Source organism: Desmodus rotundus, chromosome 10 (assembly GCF_022682495.2).
Source record: "Desmodus rotundus isolate HL8 chromosome 10, HLdesRot8A.1, whole genome shotgun sequence".
Taxonomy (NCBI): Eukaryota; Metazoa; Chordata; class Mammalia; order Chiroptera; family Phyllostomidae; genus Desmodus; species Desmodus rotundus.
Window position 1 is genome coordinate 38218159 of NC_071396.1, and position 24935 is coordinate 38243093.

Sequence of the window (24935 nt, forward strand, 5' to 3'; positions counted from 1 at the left end):
AGCTGTACAAACTAGGCTGCTGATAACATAGAAGAAATTATCAAAAGAAACAGCCAACAGAACTGAAACCAGTACTCTCCGCAGAGTGAAAATCGGGGTGGGCGACACTATTGTTCTGGTTATGTCAGTGGCTTCTAACTCTATCATTTGAAAAATAATTAACTACTAAATTAAAAAAGCAATTCTAAGACAAAAGTGAATCACAAACATCAGCAACGTTTTGTGTTTCAGAAGCACTAACTCACAACTTCGTCAATTCACAAGTCCTGTGAGCGAAGATGCAGCTCTGCAAGAACCCCACTCCGCACCAAAGGACTGACTGCTCCTTTCTTCCCACGCGTGGCCCCGCCCTGCAGGCCAGCAGCCTGCGAGCTGGGGGAGTGTGGCAGGGACGACCTGTGGGGCTGGCTGTCCGCCCAGACTGGGCTACAGAAGCACCCTCACTCGGAGAGACCAGCAGCCTGTCAGGAAGGCCCTCCAGCACCACAGAGGAGGGGGGAGGCCTTGGCCCAGCAGCAAGTACCATGCCAGCCCGGCCAGGCCGCCTGCGAGGCAGGACCTTCCCCCCAGTCTGGCCTTCAAGTGAGGGCAGCCCGACACCCATCCTCCCAGCGCCCACTGCCCCACTGCGGGCCCCCATCCCCGCCTGCCCAGCCACCCAGGCCAGCCCCCTTCTCCGCCAGCCGGTGGGCTGAGCCATGCCCACGTTCATTCTTCCGTAGGCGTTCCCTCCTCCTCAGCCTCAGCCCATCAGGTCAGGTCCTCTCGTCCTACAACCACAGTCCCCTCATCTATGGGGTCCCATCCCCGGAAGCCCAGGATGCCTGAAATCGTGGAGAGCACTTAACCCTGGATGGATTCTGTTTCCCCAACATACACATACTTAATGATGAAGGTTTACTTGTAAATCGGGCAATTCCAGACAGAAGGTCCAGTCTTACCACAGATCTCAGCGACCTTGACATATGACTGTTTCTTTCCTTAAGTTGGAAACTTTCACCTTTCGTACAAAGGAACTGCTTTAGGGCTTCCCTTCAGCATATCTGAGCTGCCAGCATCTCTACGCCTGGGCCTGCAGACCATTACAAAATGAGGTGACCATCGATCTGATGGTCAGGACGACTTCTCGGCGACAACCCGGGAGGGAGCGCAGAGGGCGTGGACACGCTGACCGGAGGGGTCCACGGAGGGGTCCACGTGCCGGGAGGCATGGAGCGAGACGGTGCAAATGCTCACCTGCTGCTCAAGCAGTGCATGGCCTGAAGCTTAGGGGCTGCTATGTCGGGAATTTCCAGTTTTGTGGTTTTCAACCACACAAGCAGGGGGAGTGCGTGCTCTTTGGTCCGTGAGTGCCCGTTCACATTAAATTCCCCTGCTGTGATGGAATGGAGACCGCCGCCTCCACAGCACAGCCCGCCGCCAGACTGGGCACCTTCCACAGCACAAAGGCACCGCCTCGGCCCTCTTCCATCCACCAGAGCTGCGTAGGCGCCGGCACTGGGACCCAAGGAGGCACACAGCGCAGTGGGGAGGTCCTTGGACCAGGCAGAAGGCTGGACTGGATTAATTCTGCCTCTCCTAACCAGGAACTGCTAGAATTCTAAGAATCCAGAAAGCTAATCCTCTAACAATAGATAATCAAAAAGGCATGTGGGAACCAGGACCAGCGAGTAACTTAAAACTGGAGAAGTTCGATAATTTGTGTTATCACACTCTGAACCCAGCTGATCACAGCCGGAACCCTGGCTCTCAGTGACAAGATCAGCAAGGGGCTGAGCCCCTGCACTTGGGGGGAGGCAGCAGGAAGGCAGGTCTGGACTCAAGACCTGGTTTTCAGGACTAAAGGCTGCTGCTGAGGTCAGGGACAGGGCTGCCAGGGCAAAGGTCACAGACGCTGGCCTGGTGACATGTTCTTTGTTTGCACTGGATCTTAACATGTAACCGCCAACAGTGAAGAACAGGACATTTCCACGTGTCAGAGAACGCTGCGGCACTGGCCTCACATCTCTGTGGCAATGGGTAGCAGCCGCCCCTGCATGTTGCCGCAGCCCCAGCCAGGGCTGTTTCCTGGTGTGTGCCCCCCTACCCCGGTCCTGGTCAGCACAGGCCTGAAACCCCCGGGAGCAGGCTTCACAGGCTGAGGCTTCAGAATCGGGAGACTCTCCCCCAGCACTCAGGAGGTAAAGGCGCCTGGGAGTGGGGCCCTGCCAGGAGGGCCGCAGAGCGTGCTCCACAGGATGGATGTAGCAAATGGTCAGGAAACGCAGGCAGTCTTATCAGTGCCCTTAACCATCTGGGAAAGAGAACGGTACCAGTACTGGCCTACAATCAGAAGACAGGAGTCTAAGACCAAATTCCTCACTTAAAAGGTATGTGACTTCAGGAAAATTACTTAAGATTCTTGGACTCATTTTCCTCATTGTCAAAGTGAAGATAAGACTATCTTCCCCACCCATCAAGAAGCAATGCAGTGAGGACAAAGAGATCATGTAAAAGGTTCTGCAGAAACCCCAAAGATGAAGAAAGCACCCACAGGCGGTATCAGCGTTAACAGTGGCGGGTAGGCAGGTTTCAGACAAACAGAATGAGATAGAGAACTGCACCTGAGGGGCTAGGGGAGCCCCAGGAGCAGCAGTACCACTGAGAGCCCTGCCCAAGGCCAGGGGCCTGGAGAACAGACACATGCAGCCCTGGAGGGCCCTGCGCAGGGCAAGCTTGGAGCACACCCACCTCCAGTGCCAGGCTGGGTGCCACTGAGTTCCAATTAGGAACTCCAGCCTTTAAAAAAAAATCACACACACACACACACAGGGGAAACAAGAATAATATCCATCGGTACTGCTGACGAGGGTGCGGACACTCTTCTCATGCGTCCCAGCACTGCTTGCTCACGTGGGGCCTGTCCACACTGCCACCAGGGAACGCACAGGCCCAGGGTCCCGCCACCTCCCTGCCTACAGCAACAAGCAGGACCCAGCCCTGAGAAGGTCGGTGCCCGTGGCCTGGTTGCGCGCGCGCGCACACACACACGTGCGCACACACGCGCACACACACATACACGGGGACCATCAGCTCCGACACCTGCAATCAGTCAGCACACAGACAGGACTGGAAAGGCGCTGGAGCCCACGGAAGAGACAAGATGGGAAACTCGGACTCATGCCCATGTTCCAGCAGGACCACGGGGCCAGCGACGGACACCTGACCAGCCCAGCCCAAAGAGGCCAACACGGCAGATGAACAACTCATCCCGAGGCGCAGTCTGAACTGGCTGGTGCACCCTCGTAGCGTACCACGGATGGCAGGCACTGACCATGCGGGGTTATCCACAGAGAGCTGCAGGCAGAAGAGTGGAGGGCTGATAATGAGAAAGAAAGAGAGAAACCAGGCAGTCTTCCAGTGACAAGCAGAACAGGCTCTGGCTTAGAAATTCTGGTTCCCATGAGGCTTGACTGTGCCTCCTTCCTGTCCTTGCACGTCAGAAAGCTGCCAACAACATCTTCTTCACCGGGGTGCTGAGTTAAGTGAGTTTTTGTTCCTTATATTCAAGAGCAAAGACTGAAACACACACACAGTGAAACTATAAAAAGATTAGCGTTTGTTGAGGGAACAGCACACTTTCAACCGAACAACTGTATATACTGAGCTTGCATCAGAACTGAAACATCAGGCCCAGCAGCTCTGTGTACAAACAGGAAGAGGTCGGTGACAGCCCCGACCTGCAGCAACTCAACAACCCCAGCGCACTGCGCAGGCAGCCCTACGGACCAGCGAGAAGCACAGCAGTCCCCTTCCTAACAACGCATGCTGCCCGCCTCAGCAGCCATGGGGTACCTGTGTCCAGTGGCCTGGAAAGGTGTTCACGGTGTCAGGTAAAAAGGCTGCACAGGGCACCGGCGGTGTCTGTCTCAGCAGCACACGTGCGCGCAGCTGCACAGGCGCAGAACTGGCGGGGCTCTGCCCTGTCAGCAGTACGCTGGTCCTCGTGTGACTCCCAACCCCAATCTGACTTCTTATAAACCGTAAAAACTCTCCTAAAAATAAGTACAGGTCTTCCTTCAGATGGGGAAAGCCCAGTCCTGGCTCTACTGTGGCACTAACCAGGCCCGCGGTTAAAAATGCAGGCATTGAGGGCAGAAACAGGAAGGGCGAGGGAGAGGACCGAATGGATCGAGGGGTGAGATAAAGCCGGCTGGAGGCCCCCTGCCCCCACCGGTAACCGCTAGGCTGCGAGGCTCCACCACAGCAGAGCGGTCTCTGCACCGTCTCCCTCTAACTCCACACGGCCGCTCACACTCCTGTCATGCCCATCAGCCTCACTGCCCAGCTGCTGACTTGCTCCGTGGTTCTCTGTGCAACATCGACTGAAGTCCCAGTCCCTTCAGAAAAGTCTCTCTTCCCAGGCCGCAGGGATTTCTCCCCTCCTTGGAAAGAGGTGTATTTTCACATTCAAAGACCTTCCTAAAAGAATCGCTCGAAATCTCTAAGGTTGAGGCAGGCGCACTGGAGTGCCAGACAGGCGGCTCCAGGTCACTAAAGAGACAGTCACGGTGGCGAACTGTTTGCGTCTGAAAGGCGACAATTCGAAGACAAGGCTCTCCCAGGCTACTCCAGCACATCCAAACCGCACAGTGTGCGAGAAAATGCTGCTTGGAGCAGTCTAGACTATTCAAGTCCAACGAAATCTACAAAAAAAAAAAAAAATCACAAAACCTCCCTCCCAAAATGACTGCAATATATTTGGCATGCATCCCTTCAAGAAGTTTTTAAAAGTGGGACAGTTGGGAAGGCTTTAGCTCCAGTGGCTACTTCATCATGGCAGCCACTCAGTCCGACAACAATAATCACTCTTCCCAGCTCCCTTCATTGGCCTCGCTGAAAAGGTCACTCAACTATCAATAAAGTCCAGTCTCCCATCCAATACCCTGGGTCCAGCCAATTTCCCTCTGCGGAAACCTCGGTGACAGGTCTGACCCTGATCAGGTGCCTGCAAGGCCTGCCAGAAATGCTGGCGTCCAGGCCAGGCCAGTCATGCGCAGCCCTGGCAGACAGCTCCAACCGGTAGGCCCCGCTGAGGGTTCCTAGTCAAAGGGTGGCAGATAAAGAACTGTGGGTGTTATTACTTAAAAAATTAAAACGTACAATTAACTGCTATAGAATATCATCAGTCAGTTCTTTAAAAATTGCATCAGTAGTTTCTTTGGGTTAAGAATCACTGCTGAATTAACTCAGATTTTTAAATGAGAAGGTACAGGCTTACATCCTTCTCAAACAAAAGTTGTCCCAGGAGTTGTTTAAAATGTTAGAGATGAGTGTGGTTGTACCTGTTACAACACTGCGGGAACAGATTTCAAAATTTCTTCAGTTCAGCCTGACAAATGCGTTTTTATTATCAGAAACTAAACAAACCCAAGAAAACTTAGGCAACATTACCATACTCGGTGCCTCCAAGTTTAGGTACATTGAAGAACTTCTTGCCTGAACTGTCATTCAATGTTTCAATAAGGTTCTCAAAGGTGTATCCTGGGGGGGAAAAATTAAAGAGTCATTAAACACAGTTACAAATACCTTATTCGAAGTACAAATACCTGGAAATCAACTTTGTCCAACAGACTTCTCTGCAAGGATAAAAACTTTCTATTATTTGCTCACACAATTAGCCACATGTGATTATTGAGCTCTTGAAATGTGCTATAGCAACTGAGGAACTGAATTTTTATTTCATTTCAATTAATTTTAATCTAAATAGTCACATGTGGCTAGTGTCCACTGCATTGGACAATCCAGTTCTCAACCATGACTCTTGTCAAGTAAAAACTGCTAACAGAATTATTGCTGAAACGTGTTAACAAAGAAAACCTGGAAATGAAAATGATTTAAATAATGTATAGGCTTGTTTAGGGAAGACATATCCTAAATATCTCATAAGAACAGACACAGCAATTTGACAACGCCACAATTATGTCAGAAAAAGAAATCTTTTCAAAAATGGTAAGACAAGAATTTGACAAAGCATTCAACAACGTGGACAACCAATCCTGACCAAACACCTAAACACGTTAACACCTCAATAGGTGTTGATAGGGTAAAAGGCCAGCTTCTCCCTAGATGAGACGCGTCTTCCAGGTTTTGCACCAACTGAGGCTGAACCACGCAGTCTTGGTCCTCAGGGTTCGGACGCGCTCGGGAGGGGCGGAGGGGCCTCGAAGGAAGGCACCTTTCCGTCCTTTAGGCGGGCCCTCGGCCCGAGACGAAGACGCGCACAGCCGAAACCGTAGCGCCTTCCGCTCCATCCGGACGCAGCAGAACCGGGGACGCGGAGGCGTCCAGGAGCTGCGGTATGTGGTCCGGGGCTGTCCCACCGGCGCCCGGCCTCGTTCGCTTCCCACTCAGCTCCTGGGGCGAGGAGGCGGGGACACCCGCCCCCGCACTGCTGTCTAACGGACCGGCCTCCCGGACTCTCAAATGGGCAGGAACCGGCGGGGCCTAGGAGGCGGTGGACCGGGCGCGGAGCGGGCCCGGCGGCCAGGCCTCAAGAGCGACCCGAGTCCGAGGCCCGCACGCCGGTCGGGTGACTCCAAGAGCGACACGTAGGGACCCGGCGCCGCACCGCGCGCCCGCAGGTGCCAGACCCCACGTGGCAGACGGCACTGACCTGCACTTGGCTCGTCCATCTCCGGAGACCATATTAGCCCGCGGAGATGCGCCGCGAGGAAGGAGAAGAGACTGGTCGAGGAAGGGGAAGAAAGCGGCCGATTGGGACAGGAGGAAGGAAGGGAACAGTCTCGCGCAAACACCGCGAGAGCTGCAGCGCCCGTCCGATTCCGGGCTCGCGATATTTGTCGTCCAGCTCTCGCGAGATCTCCGGCGAGGAAACAAAGGAAGAGCGGGGGCGGAGCTCGGGGAAGGCGTGTTCTCGCGCGATCCTCACACTAGGGTACTGGCGTGCGGTTGTTCCTATCGTATCCAGCCTCGCGATCCGTTATTTAGGGTGGCCTCGCGTGTCCAATTGGGGCTGAGATCTGCGGGGTGTGTGGGGCGGGGACGAGGCTCCTCGCCTTCCTTGGTGATGGTCTGGGTGCGCCTTTGCTGCAGCCTATCCGTCTCCCCTGCCTGCTCTTTTCCCGGTGGCGGTCCTCAGGCTTCCGTCTCCGTCACCTTATTTCCCGCGGCAGCCCGGTCCTTTCTCCGTTCGCTCTGACCCCTCGTAGAGGAATGCCCTTCCGTCGGCTCTGTGACCGCAGACCCCCGGTTTGCTATACCTGCCCTTAAGGGCGCGCCTCCTCAGTTTCCTAGGCAGGCCTCTTCCACTGCCCAGCTTAGTGCGCTGATGCACCCGGAGCTCTGGGCTCTCCCCGTTTCCTTGGCCCTGCATCCCTGAATTCTTCACCACCTGCTCCTAAGAACAGGAAAATCCTGTAACCCCAGTGCGATAATCAAAATCAGGAAACGGAACATTACTACAGTACTATGGATTATTTGAATAATCCATATTCAAATCTTGCTAGTTGTCCCAATATTGTCCTTTGTAGACACTTTGCCCCCAATCCGGGATCTCAGGGTCGATCACTGCGTTGGCTGTCTTGCCTCGTTAGTCTATAGTCTGGAGGAACTCCTCTGCTCTCTCTTATGATATCGACACTTTTGAAGATTACCGACCTGTTGGTTTGCAGCATGTCCCTTAACTTGGGCGGGCTGATCGTTTCTTCGTGATTAAATTCAGACTGCTTTTGGCAGAATGCTGCCTCAGTGATGTGTCCTTTTTAGTATCATGTCCGGTGGCCGGGGATTTCACTTAGTTCCTTTTGGTAACTGAGCCATCTCTTCAATCTAAAATCAGAGAGGGTTTCAGGCCTGAGTCTGTGGGGGTCTAGGGCCCACGTTCTCACCGGTCTACACCTGTGTCTCAGGTATCACAAGGTGTGGGATGGAGGCACCCACTCCGACGTAAATCTCAGGATGGCCTATTGGTAACAGCTCTGAGTGTTGCCATGTTCTTCTACTCTATGTTGTTGTTGTTTTTAATCCCACCCAAAGATGTTTATTGATTTGGAAGAGAGGAAAGGAGAGAGAGAGTGAGAAACATCCATCGGTTGCCTCCCATATGCACCCTGACCAGTGATCAAACCCACAACCTAGGTGTGTGTCCTTACCAGGAATCGAACCCACAACCTGTTGGTGCATGGGATGACGCTCCAACCAAGTAACCTACCCAGCCAGGGCCAGTCTGCATTTTAATTCTACACAAGGCAACCCTATTTGATTTTTGATAGTTCCCAAATAAATGCCATATCTTAAAAAAATCAAAATCATGATAAACAAGGACACCTGCCATTCTGCGGGAGCCATTGCTGAGCCTGGTTGCAGGTGAAGTGAGAACAGTTGGCTGCCCGCCCTTGGCGCATGAAGTCAAAGAGAACCGTTGTACACCCACAGCCCGTAACTGAGCGTTCTGCCCATCTGGTCATGCGGAAGGCAGTTAGGAGGTTTTTCCTTTTGTTTATTTGTTTAAGTCTAAGGTTTTTATAAATAAGATTTTTATTTATTTACTCTTAGCGAGAGGGGAAGGAAAAGAGAAGGAAAGGGAGAGAAACATTGATCTGGGAGAGATACATCAACTAGTTGCCTCTCTCACGCCCCCTACTGGGGGGCTGGCTGGCAACCCCAGCGTGTACCCTGACTGGGATTCAAACCAGCAACCTTTCAGTTCACAGGCCGGCACTCAATCCACTGAGCCACACCAGCCAGGGAAGGAGGTTTTTCCTTTTAGCAGCTAAGCATACACCGCATTTTAAAGGTTTTTAGAAACTCCCTGAAATCCCAGGGTTTTTGCCAGCACGTTAGGTTATGAAGGTCAGCGCATGGTTGTAGCGCAGAAGACTCTCCATGGAACTGTGTGTGATGAGACAGAAAAGAAATAGAAAACACTCATTTCTCATACCCACGTATCCTTTCCTAAAGGAAAAAGAATGCCCACAAGGTGACAGCCGAGCAGGGCTGGGAAGCCAAGTTCCAGTCCCACATGCCTTCTGGGAATGTCAGCAGCTGCCTGGTCGGTGTGAGTGGGACCCTTGAGGGCCACCCGTCTGTTCTCAGCTCTTCCGGGCTGTTCTGCCTCGGAGCCCAGGTTTGTGCCCAGAAACTCAGCGGTGAAGTCCGGAGGTGCAGCTTGGGCTGCTATCGGACAAGTGGCCTCTAGGGGGCAGCAGCGCGAGGCTGCGTCCCTCTGTCCATCGGAGTGACGCAAATAGAGAAGGGGTGTGGGACCCTGGCACCGCCAGTTAATAAAACACTATAGGAACGACGTTCCCAATTGGACCCTCTAACGCGTCAATAAAAACAATCGAGAAACCCAGAGGGCCCTTTCAAAAAGCCGCCACATCCCACCAGGCTCTCTCTTGGTTCCACAGGAGTGCGCCCCCCTCAGGACGCTGAGCAACTCCTCTGAGAAGGGCCCTCAGGCGGCGGGGGGACAGAAGGGCCAGGCTTGAGGGTGGACCTTCTTCCAAAGGCCATGATGTTAAAATGTGCCCTTCCCTCCTTAAATCACAAGTACCCCGGGCCTTCCGAAAACTTCCGCTCGCACGATGAGATACATCGCCCTGATCTGACCCAGCACTTGGCTAGGCTAAAGTACCAGCCAAGGGCTCTGCGCAAATGGAAGCCTGCCCTGGTCAGGCTCTGCTCCGGACACCGCAGGGGTCCTTTCTGATCTGCAGGGGCCGGACCACCCACCACTACATTTCTGCGACTCCCTCGGGATCTGGTGGATTTCTCGCTGGACTAATGCGTGCGTATAAGACTGTGATTCAGAGCTGAACTGTGTGCAGAAAGCAGCAGGCCATGGGCACGCGTCTGCTGGCACAGAACGGGGTGGAGGTCACCCTTGGTAGCCCAGTTCTGCAGGGGAGTTTGTGACCCGCTTCCACAAGCTCCGCCTAGACAGAGTCCCAGGCATTTGTTAGGTGCTCCACACCTCTCTGTTTCAGCCGGGCCTGGATTGCAGGGGACAGGATCTGGTCTGGCTCATTTGAGCTCATTTAAGCAGAAAACGACTCTCTATGGGACATGAAAGGGCTTTACAGAGTTAATGGGGAGCTGAGGACACCCCATCTAGGTCGAGGCTGTTTAAAACACTCCCACAGGCCCCAAGGGAGCTCCCCCCCCACCACCCCATCTGTGCTCCACTGCGATGCCGCTACGACCTGGAGGTCCCTACGACGATCATGCCGTCGCAATCCGGTCGCTGTCACGGTCAGAAACCACAGGCCCCGCGGCAGCTCCAGAGTCTCACTGTGTCTGCTGGGGTGGTTGCCAGGGATGCCACGTGCCAGCTCCTTATTACTCCTAATGTTAGCGACTGCACACTGGAATTTCTGCAGGGGCCGCTGAGGTTCAGCAGACCCGGCAGAGCTGTGGCTGCCCCCTTACCTGCACCTGGGAAGAGCCTACTGACCCGGGCTGCCAGCAGGTCCGGGAACACGGAGGTCAGCTTCCCAGCCTCCGACAGGAATCCATGCTCAGTGCCAGTCCACCATCAACACTTTTCTGCTAACACTAACCGGACTAACTAGAGGTCAACAACCAAGAACCTGACCAGCACAAGTTCTGTGTCTGGTGAAAAGCCGCTCAGGACTTCCAGAAGGTTGCCGCCTCACCCTGTGGCAGTCTAAGAAAAAGTTTTTTGTTTTTGTTTTACACTGAGCTGAAACCAGTCCCTGCTTTACTTTCCGGGACCATTTACCCGCCCTCCAGAGATTTAAGGGCGGTGATGATGTTCCCCCCCGCTGTGCTTAGCAGCACTGAAAACGCTGGCTTTCCAATGACAGAGGGGGCTCAGCCAGTGTTCAGAAACAGGCCCCACTGCGGTTCCCACTTCCTCCCCCCATTTCTCAGCACCCCTGACACTCCCGGCACAACTCACGCCCCATCCTAGGGCGCATAACTGCCATAGCAACCACCAAGGTTCAGTGTCCTACTTGAGAGACCTCCGGTCCCCAACCTTCCTAAGGGAACCAAGTCGATGGGCTGGGAGAGCCGAGAAGGCTGGGGATTGAAGAGATGGCAGGACATCCCTGAGAGGACAACACGTTCATGGCCGGGAAGCAAATCCACTGCCATTGGCAACTCCCAGGCTCCTGAGAGGCTGGGAAACCAATTAATTCAAAACGCATTTGTACAGTGCGCTAAATTGGTCACCAGAGGGAGTTTAGATATAATGGGATCTTTGGCCGGGCCAATCACAGCAGCTTGCCTTTGGAGAGTTTTCCTCCTCCTCACCTCCCAGGTGCCCCGCGCACCTTGCACCCTGGGGGTCTCATCAGTGAGCAGGCAGGTGGCCGCTCCCCTCATCCCACTTTTTGAGGAAGGGCACCTGGAGGTCAAGCGACTTTTTTTTTTCCACTTCAAGCTAATCACTACCTTCTGTAGCTGTTATTTGCAAGTTCATGAGCTCTTTTTAAAAGCTTTGTCAGTGATTTTAAAAGGCGAATTCACCCGCTGGCTGCTTTGACACTCTGGTGAGCCGAGGAGTCAAACAGGAAAAGAGGCAGTTTCCTCCTCCTTTTGGTACTGCCTGAACGTCAAAGAATTTGGTCAACTACATGAATTTATTCATTCATAATCCTTCTTGGTTTCCTCTATTGAGTAAATGTTATGGACTATACAGACCTGAGAACGTGACCCCCAAGAAACAAACAGTCCAGCTGCCAGGGGCTGTCGGTGTGCAGCGGAGGAGGAAGACAAAGCCACCCCGCTGGGGCATGTGCAGAAGCTCTGGGAGCAGATGACAAAGGACAGGAAAACCAAGCAACACAAAGCACTAGGCTCCTTTCCAGGGCAGATCCACGATGCCCCAGGCCTTGCCCCACTCCAGCTCTGGCTGATGAGAGTTCTTCCTGGGCAGAAGAAATGAGTGGGCAAAGTTCTGGAAAAAGGGAAGACCAGACCTTTCCCGGAGCTGGGACAGACGGTTTGCAAGGACCGGGTGTGAACCTCCACCATTTTTTATACTAGATCCCAACCTCACGTTTATAAGTACGAGACACATATTTGAAAACGGTGCCACTGTTAACGCAAAATGTCTCCACAGGCTCAGCTGGTTGGGCGTCGTCCGGCAAATCGAGAGGTCGGGGGTTCGATTCCCGGTCAGGGCACATGCCTGCTTGGTGGGTTCAGTCCCTAGTCGGGTCGTGTTTCTCTCTCACATCGATGTTTCTCTCCCTCTTTCTTCTTCCCTTCCCCTCTCTCTCTAAAAATAAATAAATAAAACCTTTTTAAAATAATAAAATGTCCCCACCAGAGGAAACTGGGTACAAAGAACATCTCTGTATTATCTTTGCCAGTGTCTCCATTTTAACATAAGAGGTTTTGGGAATGGTGCATTGCTGCGATGTGACTAGTGAGCCGGCGTCTGCATTTTCTACTCCTGAGCTAAGGGGTGTGGTTGGGGAGTTGCACAGGCAGGGAAAGGGGGCAGACCCAGAGGTGTGAGCTAAACCAAACCCACCCTGGAGAGGAAATGGGGAAAATCCGGGAGGCTAAGGCAGGATCAAATCAAGCTGGGTACTGAGGGGGAGGGCGGAGGGGGGAGGGTGGGAGGGCGGGTAGAAGGACCTGCAGCTTCAGGGGAAGGTGTGAGCAACTGCCTCCTGGGCCCAGGGCAGTTTGCTCCTTAGAGCTGTGGGGCTCTGACGAAGGGTGTGTTGGCTTCCACTATAAAGGGCCCAGGAAGAGGGGAAGGGACTGAGAGAGGAAGCACAGTAATGGATAAAGGGGAGAAGAGAAAACCTCAGCTTGTTGGAGAGGGAGATAAACATCAATGTGTGGTTGCCTTTTGAGTACCCCCTACTGGAGACCTGGCCCGCAACCCAGGCATGTACCCTGACTGGGAATCGAACCGGCAACCCTTTGGTTTGCAGGCTGGTGCTCAATCCACTGGGCCATGCCAGCCAGGGTGGCTATCAGGATTTTTTTTTTTTTAATCTTTGCCCATCGAAGGGTAGTTTTCTAAAGGTCAGCGTTATTGAGGAATAACATCCTTGTGGCCACAGGGCAGTTCTGACTCAGACCCTCCCTGTTCACAAGTGAGGCTCCACCTCAGTGCCTGGGCTCCAGGGATGGGGACAGTGTAGGGTCCCTCACCTAGAAAAGGTCGTGCTGCTTGGTGTCTCACATTTGTCACCGATCCATGTCAAAGCTCCCCCCACGCAGATGGCACCGGGGAGCCCTACAGGTTTAAGCCCCCGACTGCACGAACACCTCATGCATCACCCTGCTTCAAGCTGTAAGGGGTTCTTGTCATCTCCCTGCAGGGGTGAGGATGATGAGGGGACACAGTGAGCCTGGTCGCCCTGCATCCACAGCCCCGTCATCCTCCTGGGCCTCCCCTGTTGGAGCTGGACCCAGACCTTCAGGACCTGCGTCCCAGCCCTGCCGTCAGCTGCTGTGGGACAAGGGGGGTGGGGAGCTCTCCCCTCTTGGCCTCTGTGCTGTTCAGGGTGCTGACTTCCACATGGGAGACAGAGCCGGAAACAGCCCAACACCGGCAAGATGCCAACTCTACATTGCTCATCAGAGGCGGTAAGTGGCTCAGGGAAAGCCACTGCCCCCCACCCCAGTCCCTGCACCATGTGGCACTCGTGCATCCAGCCCCGAGCCCTGGGGGAGGGGCAGGGAAGAGGCCCATATTTCAAGCACTTACCCAACACATGCAAGGCAGCCCAGCGGCCCTGTCAAAAGGGTTTCCTGGTCCCAGGAACAAATTACAGAGGCAGGTGGAAGTAGTTATCTCTGTTGAGAGAAACAGGGCACCGGAACTTGCTCGGAGGCCCTGAAAAATGACGGGAATGAAAACCAGATTCCACAGTTGGTGATGAGAGAGAGCGCACAAGCTGCCATTTCCCTGCGGGGCCCCGCCGGCTGGGGGCACGCCTATCAGGGTGGGAGAATGAGGCACAGACAGCCCAGCAGCTCGCTCAAGGTCACACAAGCTTTAGGACTTAAACACATGGTCCCCAGTTCCCAGCATAGTCTCACCACCTCCCCGCCACCCGCACGGTCGCACCTCGGGGAAGGACCCAGGAGGCTGGGTTCAAGCCTCCGTGGTGCCAACGCAATCCATCAGCCAGCTGGGCCTCCTAATTGCGCGTTTATAATTTTTACACTAATGGTCTCGTTGCACAGACGACCTTTGGATGTCTGGCTGAAACATCTCTGTGTTCGTCCGACCTTCCGCTGGAATCTGCAGAGACAGAACTTTACTATAAAGGGGATAAACCAAAAACCCCAAAGCTGTGATTCAGCCGGAAACACGGGATTTTGACCCAGAGGTGGTCAAGCATCTCCATCCCTGCGCCTCGCAGCTGTCCCAACCCATGGACTGGGTTCCCTTCCAAACGCTGGGGACCAGCAGTCTCTCAAGGGGACATTGCATGCTGATGGCAGCTGTGGCTGCATGCACGGTAGGATGGGGCACGCAAGCTGGGCTGGGAGCGTCCAGGGTGCTGGGAAATGGGGGGGAGGAAGTAGGAACCAAATGGGGGACAGACATGTTTCTGAGCTCTGGTGCAGCCCCCTCGGACCCTCCCCACGGCCTCGGCTGCCACCCCTGAAAGAAAAGGTATCGGCTTTGACTGAACCAGGAGACAAAGGTTGAACCCTGAAGTTTTTAATTTTTTAAAATATTTATTTATCTATGAAATACTCACCTGAGGATATGTTTATTGATTTTAGATACAGAGGAAGGGAGAGAGAGAGAAACATCAACCAGTTGCCTCCCCTGAACGTGCCCCGTAAAGAGATCAAACCCTTAACCTAGGCGTGTGCCCTGACCAGGGACATAACCTGCAACCTTTCCACACACAGCACAACGCTCCAGCCAAGTGAGCCGTGCTCAGCCTGTTTTTGTTAAATACTTTTACATTGATGGATTTGAATGCACTTATGATCAATATGCAGGACTGAATTTTCTCACTGAACATTTAAATAGAACTGTAATCTTCTCTTCTGCAGCCATTTTCCATCCCCACTCAACAACGCACTTTTGGGGTCTCTCCACACATGTTGCTTTCATTCATCCCTGCAACCTGCTGTGAAACGCTCCATTGCTACCCTCTGTTGCTACCCTCTGTGGCCGAAGCAGTCTCTTATCGGGGGACACCTGCGTTGTGTCCAGTTCTGCGTGATGACCGACACCCTGTGGCGCAATCCCCGCGGGGTCTGTCCTGTGCGCACGTGGAGCCAGTCTGGGCACGCACGGAGGGACCACATTCCACGTCCCATGTCGCCTGCTGCTGCCATGTTGTCCTGAGTGGGGGCCCCCACATCGCCCTACCGTCTCGCTCCCAACGGACGAAAGTGGTTCCCAACACCGAACACTGACGTTCTGTGCAACGTCTACAGATCGGAGGCGCCCCTTCCCCTGGGTGCGTGTGCGCCCACCGTGCACCACAGGTGTCTTCTCGGCAGCGGCTGGGACTCACCAGGGCAGGGAGAACAGTCTTGCTTGACTGCAAACATCATACTGAGGTTTAAAAGTTGATGAATTGCTTAACAACTAGCTCGCAGCAATTCGCGTCAGCCAGCCAGACACAAACCGCTCTGAAAACAAAGTGGTCACCAGACTGGCCACTGCGATGAAAGAACTTTCCCAGGGGGCTTTGCGATGCGGCCTCCAGCGCCCCGTGGGTCCCCCTGTGGGTCCCGCTGTGCGTCCCCCTGCGCGCATGTCTCAGTGAATGAATGACGCTGAGCCTGCAGGGCGGCCCCCCACAAGGCCGTGCATGTGCGCAGGTAGGAAACCAGGGGGGGCCAGGGCAGCAGCTCAGGGACCTCCTCCCAACTCCCCCCCTCCCCCACACCCCCGGCTTGTCCAGGTTGTCAGAGCCACTAGCGGATGGTCTCCATCCCACGGAGAGAAGCCAGGGTGCGGCAGGCGGTGGGGCCACCTCCCACCCCTGACCTTTCAGACCCTCTGCGCTCCCTGCTCTGTCCCTGTCAGGCACCTGCTCCCTGCAGAGTGCCCCCTCTCAGGAAGCCAGGAAAACACAGGAAGCCAAGGAGTCAGATCTGGTTCCACTCCTGCCCACGGCTGTGGTCCCCTGGCTGGGACTCTCAGGGCAGCTGTGAGGAACAGTGCTCCCCCCCGCCCCCCCCCCCCAGGACTTTGAGAATGATCAGGCTCCCTAGGTGGCAGGTTGGCTAACATATACGGGGTGTCAACTAAATCCTGGCACTCACGGAGGATTTCACAGGTGGTATTTATTTACTAGTCCCAGTAATTCCGGGAAGTAAGGACTCTAATGATTCCCACCGTGCACATGGGGAAACTGAGTCATGGAGCAGTGAGGAAACTTGCCCAGGACCGCGCAGATAATAAACACTGGAGCTGTGACCTCAGGCCTGAAGGGCCTCAGGCCTGAAGGGCCGCAACCCTTCAACATCAGTAACACTGAGCTCTCGAGTGCCTCTGGACTCCCGCCTGGGATTCAGTAACCACGAATGACAGGGGCAGCCATTGAGGGTACCGTGTCCATGAGAAAGGACCGCATTGTAGACAGGCAGACCCCCATTCTGGTCCAGGTATCAGTTCAGCACAGTGGGGCCCTGGGAGCCCCCAGGTGGGGAGCAGAGGACAGGTGGGGGACACTGGCAGGGGGCTTGCAATGCGACTTTGCAGGGCAGGGGGTCAGCACTTGGCCTACTTACACCTGTGACATCATTTCCCCTCTGATGGTCCTTAAAGCGGACCTGCGAGGGAGGTGGGCAGAAAGGGTGTCTTCCCCCAGGTAAGGCTGCTGAGGCCCAGGGCCCGTGAGACTCAGCGCCGTCTGGCAGCTCCTTGGGGCTGGTCCCTGGAGGAGCCGTCTGTGCCCCAGACTCTGCAGGGAAAATGCAGACAGAACTTCACCCTGGGAAGGGGGGTTTCCGGGCCGACCTGTTTCTCAGGGCAGCAACCACAGAGAGACCCGCTTCTCTCTCTTTCTCGGTCCCTTGGGTCCCTCTAGAACCTGCGGGCTCCCGCTGGGCCACTCACAGCCAGCCCCCCAGAGGATCACCCGGGCAGCATTACAGGAAGGAAGCACTTACAAGCACAGGTAACCCGGCGCTTCTCAAACTGGAGCTCGCCCCTGGATCCTGGGGGATCTTGTTAAAAATGCGGTTTGTGAATCTAGGTGAAGCTGAGACGCTGGCCCGACAAGCTCTCTGATGAGCCTACAGGCCGAGGACCGCACTGGGAGGAATAGACACACGGGGCGAGTGCCAGCATTTAGCTGACACCCAATATATGTTAGCTACCCTGTCCCCCATGGTTGGTGATAAGCTTCTAGGTCCCGGGGTGCAGGGAGAGCCTGGAGCCAGAGGTCTGGGCCCCTCACCCTCAGCTCTGCAGCTGACGCTGCGAAAGCCACTCACTTGCGGTCTCAAAGTCTCCTCCATCTGCAGAATAGTCCATGCCTATTAGTATTTAGCAAACACCTAAATATTAGTGAAGACCTAAGATAGTGCAATAATACCTAACTAATGAAATTACTAAATGAAAGGTTAAATGAAAAAAATACCTACAGGGTACATGTCCAGAGCTGGGTGCACGGAAACGCCCATTAAATATATTTTTTATCGTTGCAGGAAGACATGCTTATTGATTTCAGAGAGAAGGGAAGGGAGGGAGAGACACAGCCAAAGGCATGGAGAGGCTGGTAGAAACTCAAGCACCAAGAAGCCAGCAAGGAGGCGGTGGGGAGGGAAGGGGTTCCTTCAGGCGTCATCAGGGTAAAGGCTTCCTTATTCTGCCTCAGCATCCGAGGCTCCTCTCCTGGAATCCGTCGGTGCTGGTCTCCCGGGAAAGAGCGAGAAGCCGGGCCCCCGGGGCCGGTGGGAGGCCAGGCGCAGGGTCCAGCCTCCTGAGGGTCTCAGCAGCTCTGTCTCCTCAGGAGCCTCTCTGCAGGTTTCTCTTCCCCTCAAATCAGCTCCACTCCACGGAGGATTGGCGCCTGCCTGTCTCCTGTGGGATAGGAACGGTGCCCGTTGGCTGTTTGTCCTGCTGCCTTTAAGTCTGCGTCACACACAGCGTCTAGGTTGGGCATGTTTTGCAGGCTCGGCAAAGCCATTCCTCTTTTCGGTGACGTTTTCTGGGAATAGCCTGGATTCACTGTGGGAGACTGAGGACAGCCCTCGCCTGCGTGGGAACCACCTGACCCACTTCCCCGTCACCATCGTTGTCTGTGTGTCTGTCCCACAGGCCCACCCACCCTCAGACCAGGGCTGGCGCCCCAGTGTGCCCCTGCCACACCGCAAGTGCGTGTGAACCAATGCCGGGGAGCTTGCCAAGCTTCACAGTCCGTGTGACTAAGGACCTCTAGCCTCAGAGATGTGGTTCTCTCTCACTCCCCGAGTCCTGCCCCACGCGACAGAGACCACTCCTGCCTCCACTGCCCTGGGTCACCTCCCGGAGCCTGGCACGCTGCCAGATCATCTGTCAAATAAGAACTCGGATCCTACCACCTCCCATGGACAGTCCAGGGAGCGAGTGAGAGGATGCGACGCTCAGCGACAAGCGTGCATGGCTCCCACCAGCTGGCCCAACCCAACCACAACCCCGATGAGGGGCCTGGGCTCCAAACGGCTCAGCTCTTCAGACGAGGAAAGAGCAGGAGAGCCACAGCTGGGGTGGCTTGGCTGCTTGGGTGTCATCCCATAGGTCGAAGCGTCTCAGGTTCGATTTCCAGTCGGGGCACATCCCCGGGTTGAGATCGGGTCCCTGCTCAGCGCGTGTGTGGGAGGTGACTGATTGACGTTTCTCTCCCCCCTCTCTCTCCCTTCCCCTCTCTCCAGAATCAATGGGCATGGCCATGGATGAGAATTAAATAAATAACTAGCTAGCTAGCAGGCGGGATTCCAGGCAGGCTCTAACCCGGGTGAGGATGGCAGGGTAGGCTAACAAAGTCAGCACACCAGCTGACACGTGGGCCCACCTGAGCCTAGAAACCTGCCTTCCCTCTCTCCGCCCTGGTGGTCTCATCCCTAAATGAGGTGACTTGACTGTGACACCCCAGTGTTCTCCAGCCCTGACTTTAAAATAGGAGGAACTCAGCTCTGGCTGGTGTGGCTCAGTGGATTGAGCACCGGCCTGCGAACCAAAGGGTAACTGGTTTGATTCCCAGTCAAGACACAGGCCTGTGTTGCAGGCCAGGTCCCCAGTAGGGGGTGTGCAAGAGGCAACCACACATTGATGTTTCTTTCCCTCTCTTTCTCCCTGCCTTCGCCTCTCTAAAAATAAATAAATAAAATCTTTAAAAAAAAAAAAAGTAAAATAGGAACTCAGTGATCATATCCAGGCTGGCAGATGGGACCTCACTCAGGTCTCTCTGGGCGCACCTCAATCCTTCCCCCCCCCCGCCCCAGGTAAAAGCTACGGTCCCTCTAACCCTAGGGTCACCTTCCGAGCCCCACCTCCAGCCCTGGAGCCTCGAGCCCTGCCCTTCCAGTTGTGCTGGTGTAGAGTCCGTGTTTCCTCCCCCTCCGATCGACGTGGACTTCCTGGCGAGCCCCACGTGCACGGGACACAGGGTGCAGCAGCCAAAGGTTCCAGAAGCTGTAGGTGGTCCCTCCTCACGGGCTCGTAATTACTTCCCGATTCCAGAGGCTCATTATGTGAGCAGCCCGCTGGATGCGCCCCGTCTCAGTTGTCAGCGGGTGGCGCCTGGATTGCTTAGTGCAGCTCCTGGGGAGATGAGGACAGAGCTGAAGGTCGGCTCACATCCTCTCCCGGGGACAGCGGGCCTCCCTCCGGGTGCACCTGCCAGCCACCAGGGGTGGGGGCTGTGGGGCACAAAGGCGGATTCGGCAGGAAAGAACTATTTCACAGCTTGTCCACAGATCCAGTGTTGAGCTTGAAACGGGGCTGACCACCTCCTACTGGGGGTGACCACCTCCTACTGGGGGTGTGGTGGGGGTGTTGCAAGGAGTTATCATCACAGCAGATGCTGCCCGAGTGAGTCATCTAGAGAGAAGCCGGGAAGAGTCACGTCCATTCATTCTCATATGTCCTGGGTCCAGCAACCTGTTGCCAAGCCCCTCCTCCTTCCCTGGAGGACTCAGGGACAAATGCATATTTTGGAGGGGACATGGGAGGACCGAAGCCACTGGGAGTGGAGTGACTTTGCCACAGCCCCATTGAAAGAGGAATAAATATTGGTCCCACACAGCACTTGTTCTAAAGCACCTCCCATGCATTAACCCATCAGATACCACTTCTGTTACTCCTGTCTCACGGAAGGGGAAACTTGAGGCTGGAAGAAGTTAAATAATTGACCCAGTAAAAGGCCCGGCTGGGGTGTGCACCCAGGCAGCCTGCTCCAGACCTGTGCCCTTAACCCCTGCACGGTTCTGCCCAGACCAGGCCGCGGGGGTGGCTGGTGGCCGGCCGCGAGGATCATCGAGGATCGGATTCCGCACCCCACCCCTCGGTGCTCCACCAGCCTCCCCAGAGCCTGGGCCCAACCCCAACAAAGCAGGGAGGGGAATCCCACACGGACTGGGATTAGATTTCTACCACCTGCTAGGGCGTGGCCCATGGGGGAGCTTTGGTTCAGTTACAGATGAAAGAAGACTTTATGGACGGAGATGCATTCCTGTTACAATAACCACCCCAGGTGAGAACAAAGACACACCTCTAGCTCAGCTTCCTCCTCCCATGGTGGGGGGCGCTTCCCATCCTGGGCTTGGGTTTCTCCCCCTCGTAGGGGAGGGAAGGCGCTGCAGGGGCTGCCAGAGGCGCCCGTCACCAAGCTCGCTCACCCAATTAGGCTTGCCGGTCCTCCCTCATCTGGAAAGAATGAAGGCGGCCCAGCACTCAGGTCACTAATGCAAACCATTTGTGCAGCCGCAGGAAACAGACGTGATCCCAGGGACATTCCAGCTCCCCTCACAAGTAGGAGGCCGCTGGTCAGTCCGGAGAGGCAGGCACGCTGCAGAGAGGGATGTTTCTGGTCAGGCCAGACTCAGCCTCCCGTAACCCCCAGGGACCTCTCTGGGAGGCCAGGTTGCGGCCATCCTCGGTTCCCTGCTCATGGGCTCTGTGTGTGGGAGGGCGGCCAGTGACTTCAGAAATTCCAACTGGACGAGCTGGACACCCTCTCACTTCCTCACAGGCATGGCCGGAGACGCAGCAATAGATTTGATGCGCCAAAGAACCCAGAGAGGAAATGCCCGCAGTTACCCACATGCCTCACTAGAGTGTCGGCTCCTCAAGGCAGAGGTGTTCACAATTGGTTTGAGTCCCACACCCCAGCATGACCCGGGGGGGGGGGGGGGGAGACAGCAACGTGCTTTTTACACCCACTGTCTTCCTACTCTGTCCCCTGCCTGTGACCCCTGACTCTCGGCCATTCAGCCACACCGATCCATTTTGCATTCCTTGCACACTACCAAGCACTCTCCTGCCCCAGGACCTTTGCACGTGCTGATCCAGGAGGCCAGGGCTCTTTCTTCCCGAATTTGCTCAATTAACCTGTACAACTTCTGCATGCTCAGCTCAGATATCACCTCCTCAGGGAAGGCAGCCTCCCTGTCCTTGGTCGGTGCTCAACACACATTCTCCTTACACTTTATAACTCTGCTTGTGCCGTCTATCACGGTTGTCGTTCTACTTTTCCCCACGGATCTTTGATCAGTGTCTTTGTCTCCCTCCACACAGTCAACCCCGCAAAGACAGAGACCGTGCCACTGGGACGGCCTCACCCAGCGCCCGCCGCCACCCAGCAAGCGCGCAGTGGGGAGACCGACTGAGTACCAAACGCTGAACACCCCCGAAAAACCTGTGTCTTCCTCCTTGTATAGGCAGTGAACAGGGTTGGGAAGGGCCAGAGGCAGCCTTTGAATCCAGTTCTGACTAAGGCACCAGCCTTCCCTCCACCTGCTGGGTGGTTGAAGGGTTAGGCTGTATCCAGGATGGATGGCATCGGCCTTGTCTGTGAGTCTGTAGGCCAAGGCTATGCTGCCAACACGAATTGCAAATTGCTTGCCCAAGAAATGGGTCTGCCTGGATTCAGCTCCAGGCCAGCCCCTCGCTGCTTCACTGGGGACCACCGTCCCCAGCCAGACAGTGAGGTGGCCCCGTCCTCTGTCGCTTCCAGCCCTACTGGGTCACGAACTCCGAGAGAAGCAGGGGCTGCCTGGGCCTGGGTGGTGTCTCTCCGCGGGCGTGACTGCTGCAGCCAGCGGGCCACATGCTCACCAACTGGGCTCTGGGAAATCGCCCCGGGCCCTGGCTCACAGAAGGCTCTGGGTCCACATGAAAGGCATTCTTGGAAAATGTCTCCACCCTCCCACCCGGCCGCCCTCCCTCCCCTGCTGGAGAAGAGTGTGCTGAGGGCCGTGGCAGTACTTGTGGGCCAGGACCCATCTGAGAGGCGGCCACCCCAGCCTGTGCAGATCCGCTCAGCTCCGTGGCAGTTTCTTTCGTGTCCACTGTCTCTGAGGACAAAGATGCCCCCAGAAGTGGACATGGCAGAACAATGGCCTCAGGTTCCCTCTTCCCTTGGAAAGCTGCCTCCACATTCCAGACCCAAGTACGGGGGGGAGGGGGCTGTGGGGACCACGTCGTAACCTCTCCGCTGCACTGAATCCCTGTTTCATGTCTCCCACATTTCTTGGAAACTTCCCAGAAATGACAGCGGTGCTCAGGACTGGCCCAGAGGTACCTACAGCAGAATACCCTCCCCTCAGTCTTCAGGGGCTGCCTCCTTGTCACTACCCCCAAGGACTCCATTCAAATGGCGCTTCCTCCAGGAAGGCCTCCCTGACCACTGCCACACCTCTGGATTTGTTTTATGTTCTTTACAGCCCCTCTCAACTCTGAGGAAGAGGAAAAATGCAACGTGAGCCTGAGCAGCCTCTCTGGACAGAACAATACATTGTACAGACGCATTTGCCCCCAAGGGGATTTGTGTCTGCCCTTGGCCACGCCAGGGGGTCAGGGACCAGTAACGTCACACTTTGGGGGTTATAGTCCCCACAGCTTCAGCTCTGTGGAAAGCAGCCCTGTCCCAGGGAACTTCCTGTGGCCATGGAAATGATCTCTGTCTGCACCATCCACTACGGCAGCCCCTGGCCACGCGTGGCTCTGACTGAGCCCTTGAACCGTGGCTACTCCTCCTGAAGAACTAAAGTCTTCATTTCCTTTAGTTTTAACGCATTCCAATTTAAATAGCTCCCTGTGGCCAGTGGCTGTCACATCGTGGGACAGTGCAGCGCTCGAGGCCTGCCATGCCGAGTGTGGGAGTGTGGTCTCCTGACCAGCCGTGTCAGCGTCCCCTCCAAGCTTATTAGGACGGAGCCCGACTCCAGACCGACTGCATCAGGCTCGCACTTTAACAAGATCCCAGGTGGTTTTGTGCGCACGAGCGTCTGAGAAGTGTGTCTCTGGAGCACGGCCAAGACAGAGGGGGAAGGAAGGAAAAGAAAGGATGAAGGCAAGAAAAGGGCTCCTGGGCAGAGAGAACAAGGATCTGCGTCCCTTCATCTTTTGCAAAGAATCTGCTCAGCACCCACGTGGGGCGTCTGGACATCTGTCCGCTTCGGTCGCAGTTCCAACCGTTTCAGCCGCAGGATGTACTTTTCCAGCTGCAGCGCATAGAGCGTATCTGCCACCTCGGACACCACCCAGGGAACCGGAGCAAAGTGCCGGGTTGCCACCTCCAGGCACTGAGGCCTCAGTCTCTGGGCCGCGGGTCTACAGACCAGGGCAGTGCTCCCGTCCGGGATTTCCCTGTGAAGTCCCTGGGAGCGTCTGGAATAATGAAACACGTGCTCTATGCCGACAAAATTTAATGTTCGAGCTCCACCATAAAACGGCTTATTTATGGGCAAATTTTACGTCTCCCTGCAGGGAGATAAGTTAGTGTGTGAGTCCTTGCCACTTCTCCTGGCCTCCCCTTGACATCTCAGGGGACATGTGGGGAGTGTTGGGGGGGGCGGGAGACTGCATATTCATAACCCTGTGGTACTGCAGCCGTCACCCACGATAATTCTGCTGGGTTTGCAGGTTCAAGCCTGGGGAGGAGGGAGTTGAGTAGCGCACCCACTTCCTGACTACTGTCTGTTAGTGTGGAGAGACTGACAGAGCAGGCTGACCCTGCTGGGGTTTTATTTATTTTTAGACAGAGGGGAAGGGAGGGAGAAAGAGAGGGAGAGAAACATCAATGTGTGGTTGCCTCTCAAGCACCCACAACTGAGGACCTGGCCTGCAACCCGGGTATGTGCCTCGACTGGGAATTGAACCGGTGACCCTTTGGTTCGCAGGCTGGCACTCAGTCCACTGAGCCACACCAGCCAGGTCTCCCACTGCTCTTTCTTGAAGCATCAGGGCCAGAAGCAGAGGAAGGGCCCCCCCGGCCCACAGCGGGGACAGGCCACCCACCCATTGGAGGACTTGGGAAAACAATTTGGCGCCTTGTTTTGGTGTAGCTGGAAATCTGCAGCTCTCCCTGGGCTGCTTGGCCTTCAGCTCCGCTTTCTCGGCATGGTCCCAGGAAGGGCAGAGATCAGAAGGGCCCCAACAGCCTTCCCACACCCAGAGATTTGCAGCCAGAACACCCACGAGAGTAGGGTCTGCAGGCAGAATTCAGGCATCTGCGGAAGGGGGGTGCACACAGACGGGTCACAATAGCGAAGGACAACCTCATTCCCCTCACCTCCTCATGGAGCTCAGCATTTCCTTCCACCACGCATGCAGGGAACAAACCCCTGCGGCGGGAGCGGCACCCGGCTTCTGTCCCAGCAGAAATGCCCTGTCTCTTCCCGTCTCATTGCCATGGGCACCGGTGTCTGGAGACCCTGTCTGCACGCCTCCCTGCTTCAAAACTGAGGGCCTCGTGAGACGCACTGCTGGGTCTTCATCGATGGGCTCATGTTTACGACCAGATCAACATTCC

At 55.3% G+C, this 24935-nt stretch overlaps 1 protein-coding gene across 2 annotated transcripts in view; it reads right to left on the reverse strand.

Annotated features, from left to right (window-relative positions):
* The window catches only part of IREB2 (iron responsive element binding protein 2), a 31316-nt gene extending 24506 nt beyond the window's left edge, over positions 1 to 6810 (reverse strand). For both annotated transcript variants that reach the window (XR_006655616.2, XM_024561674.3), the window contains exons 1-2: positions 6656 to 6810; positions 5434 to 5523 (exon numbers count right to left, since the gene is read on the reverse strand). Coding sequence is in view for 1 of the 2 variants with exons in the window: in XM_024561674.3 (XP_024417442.1) it covers positions 5434 to 5523; positions 6656 to 6674 (109 nt within the window). In the remaining variant the exon portion in view is untranslated. The remainder of the gene's footprint in view (positions 1 to 5433; positions 5524 to 6655) is intronic.
* Positions 6811 to 24935: the final 18125 nt, after the last annotated feature.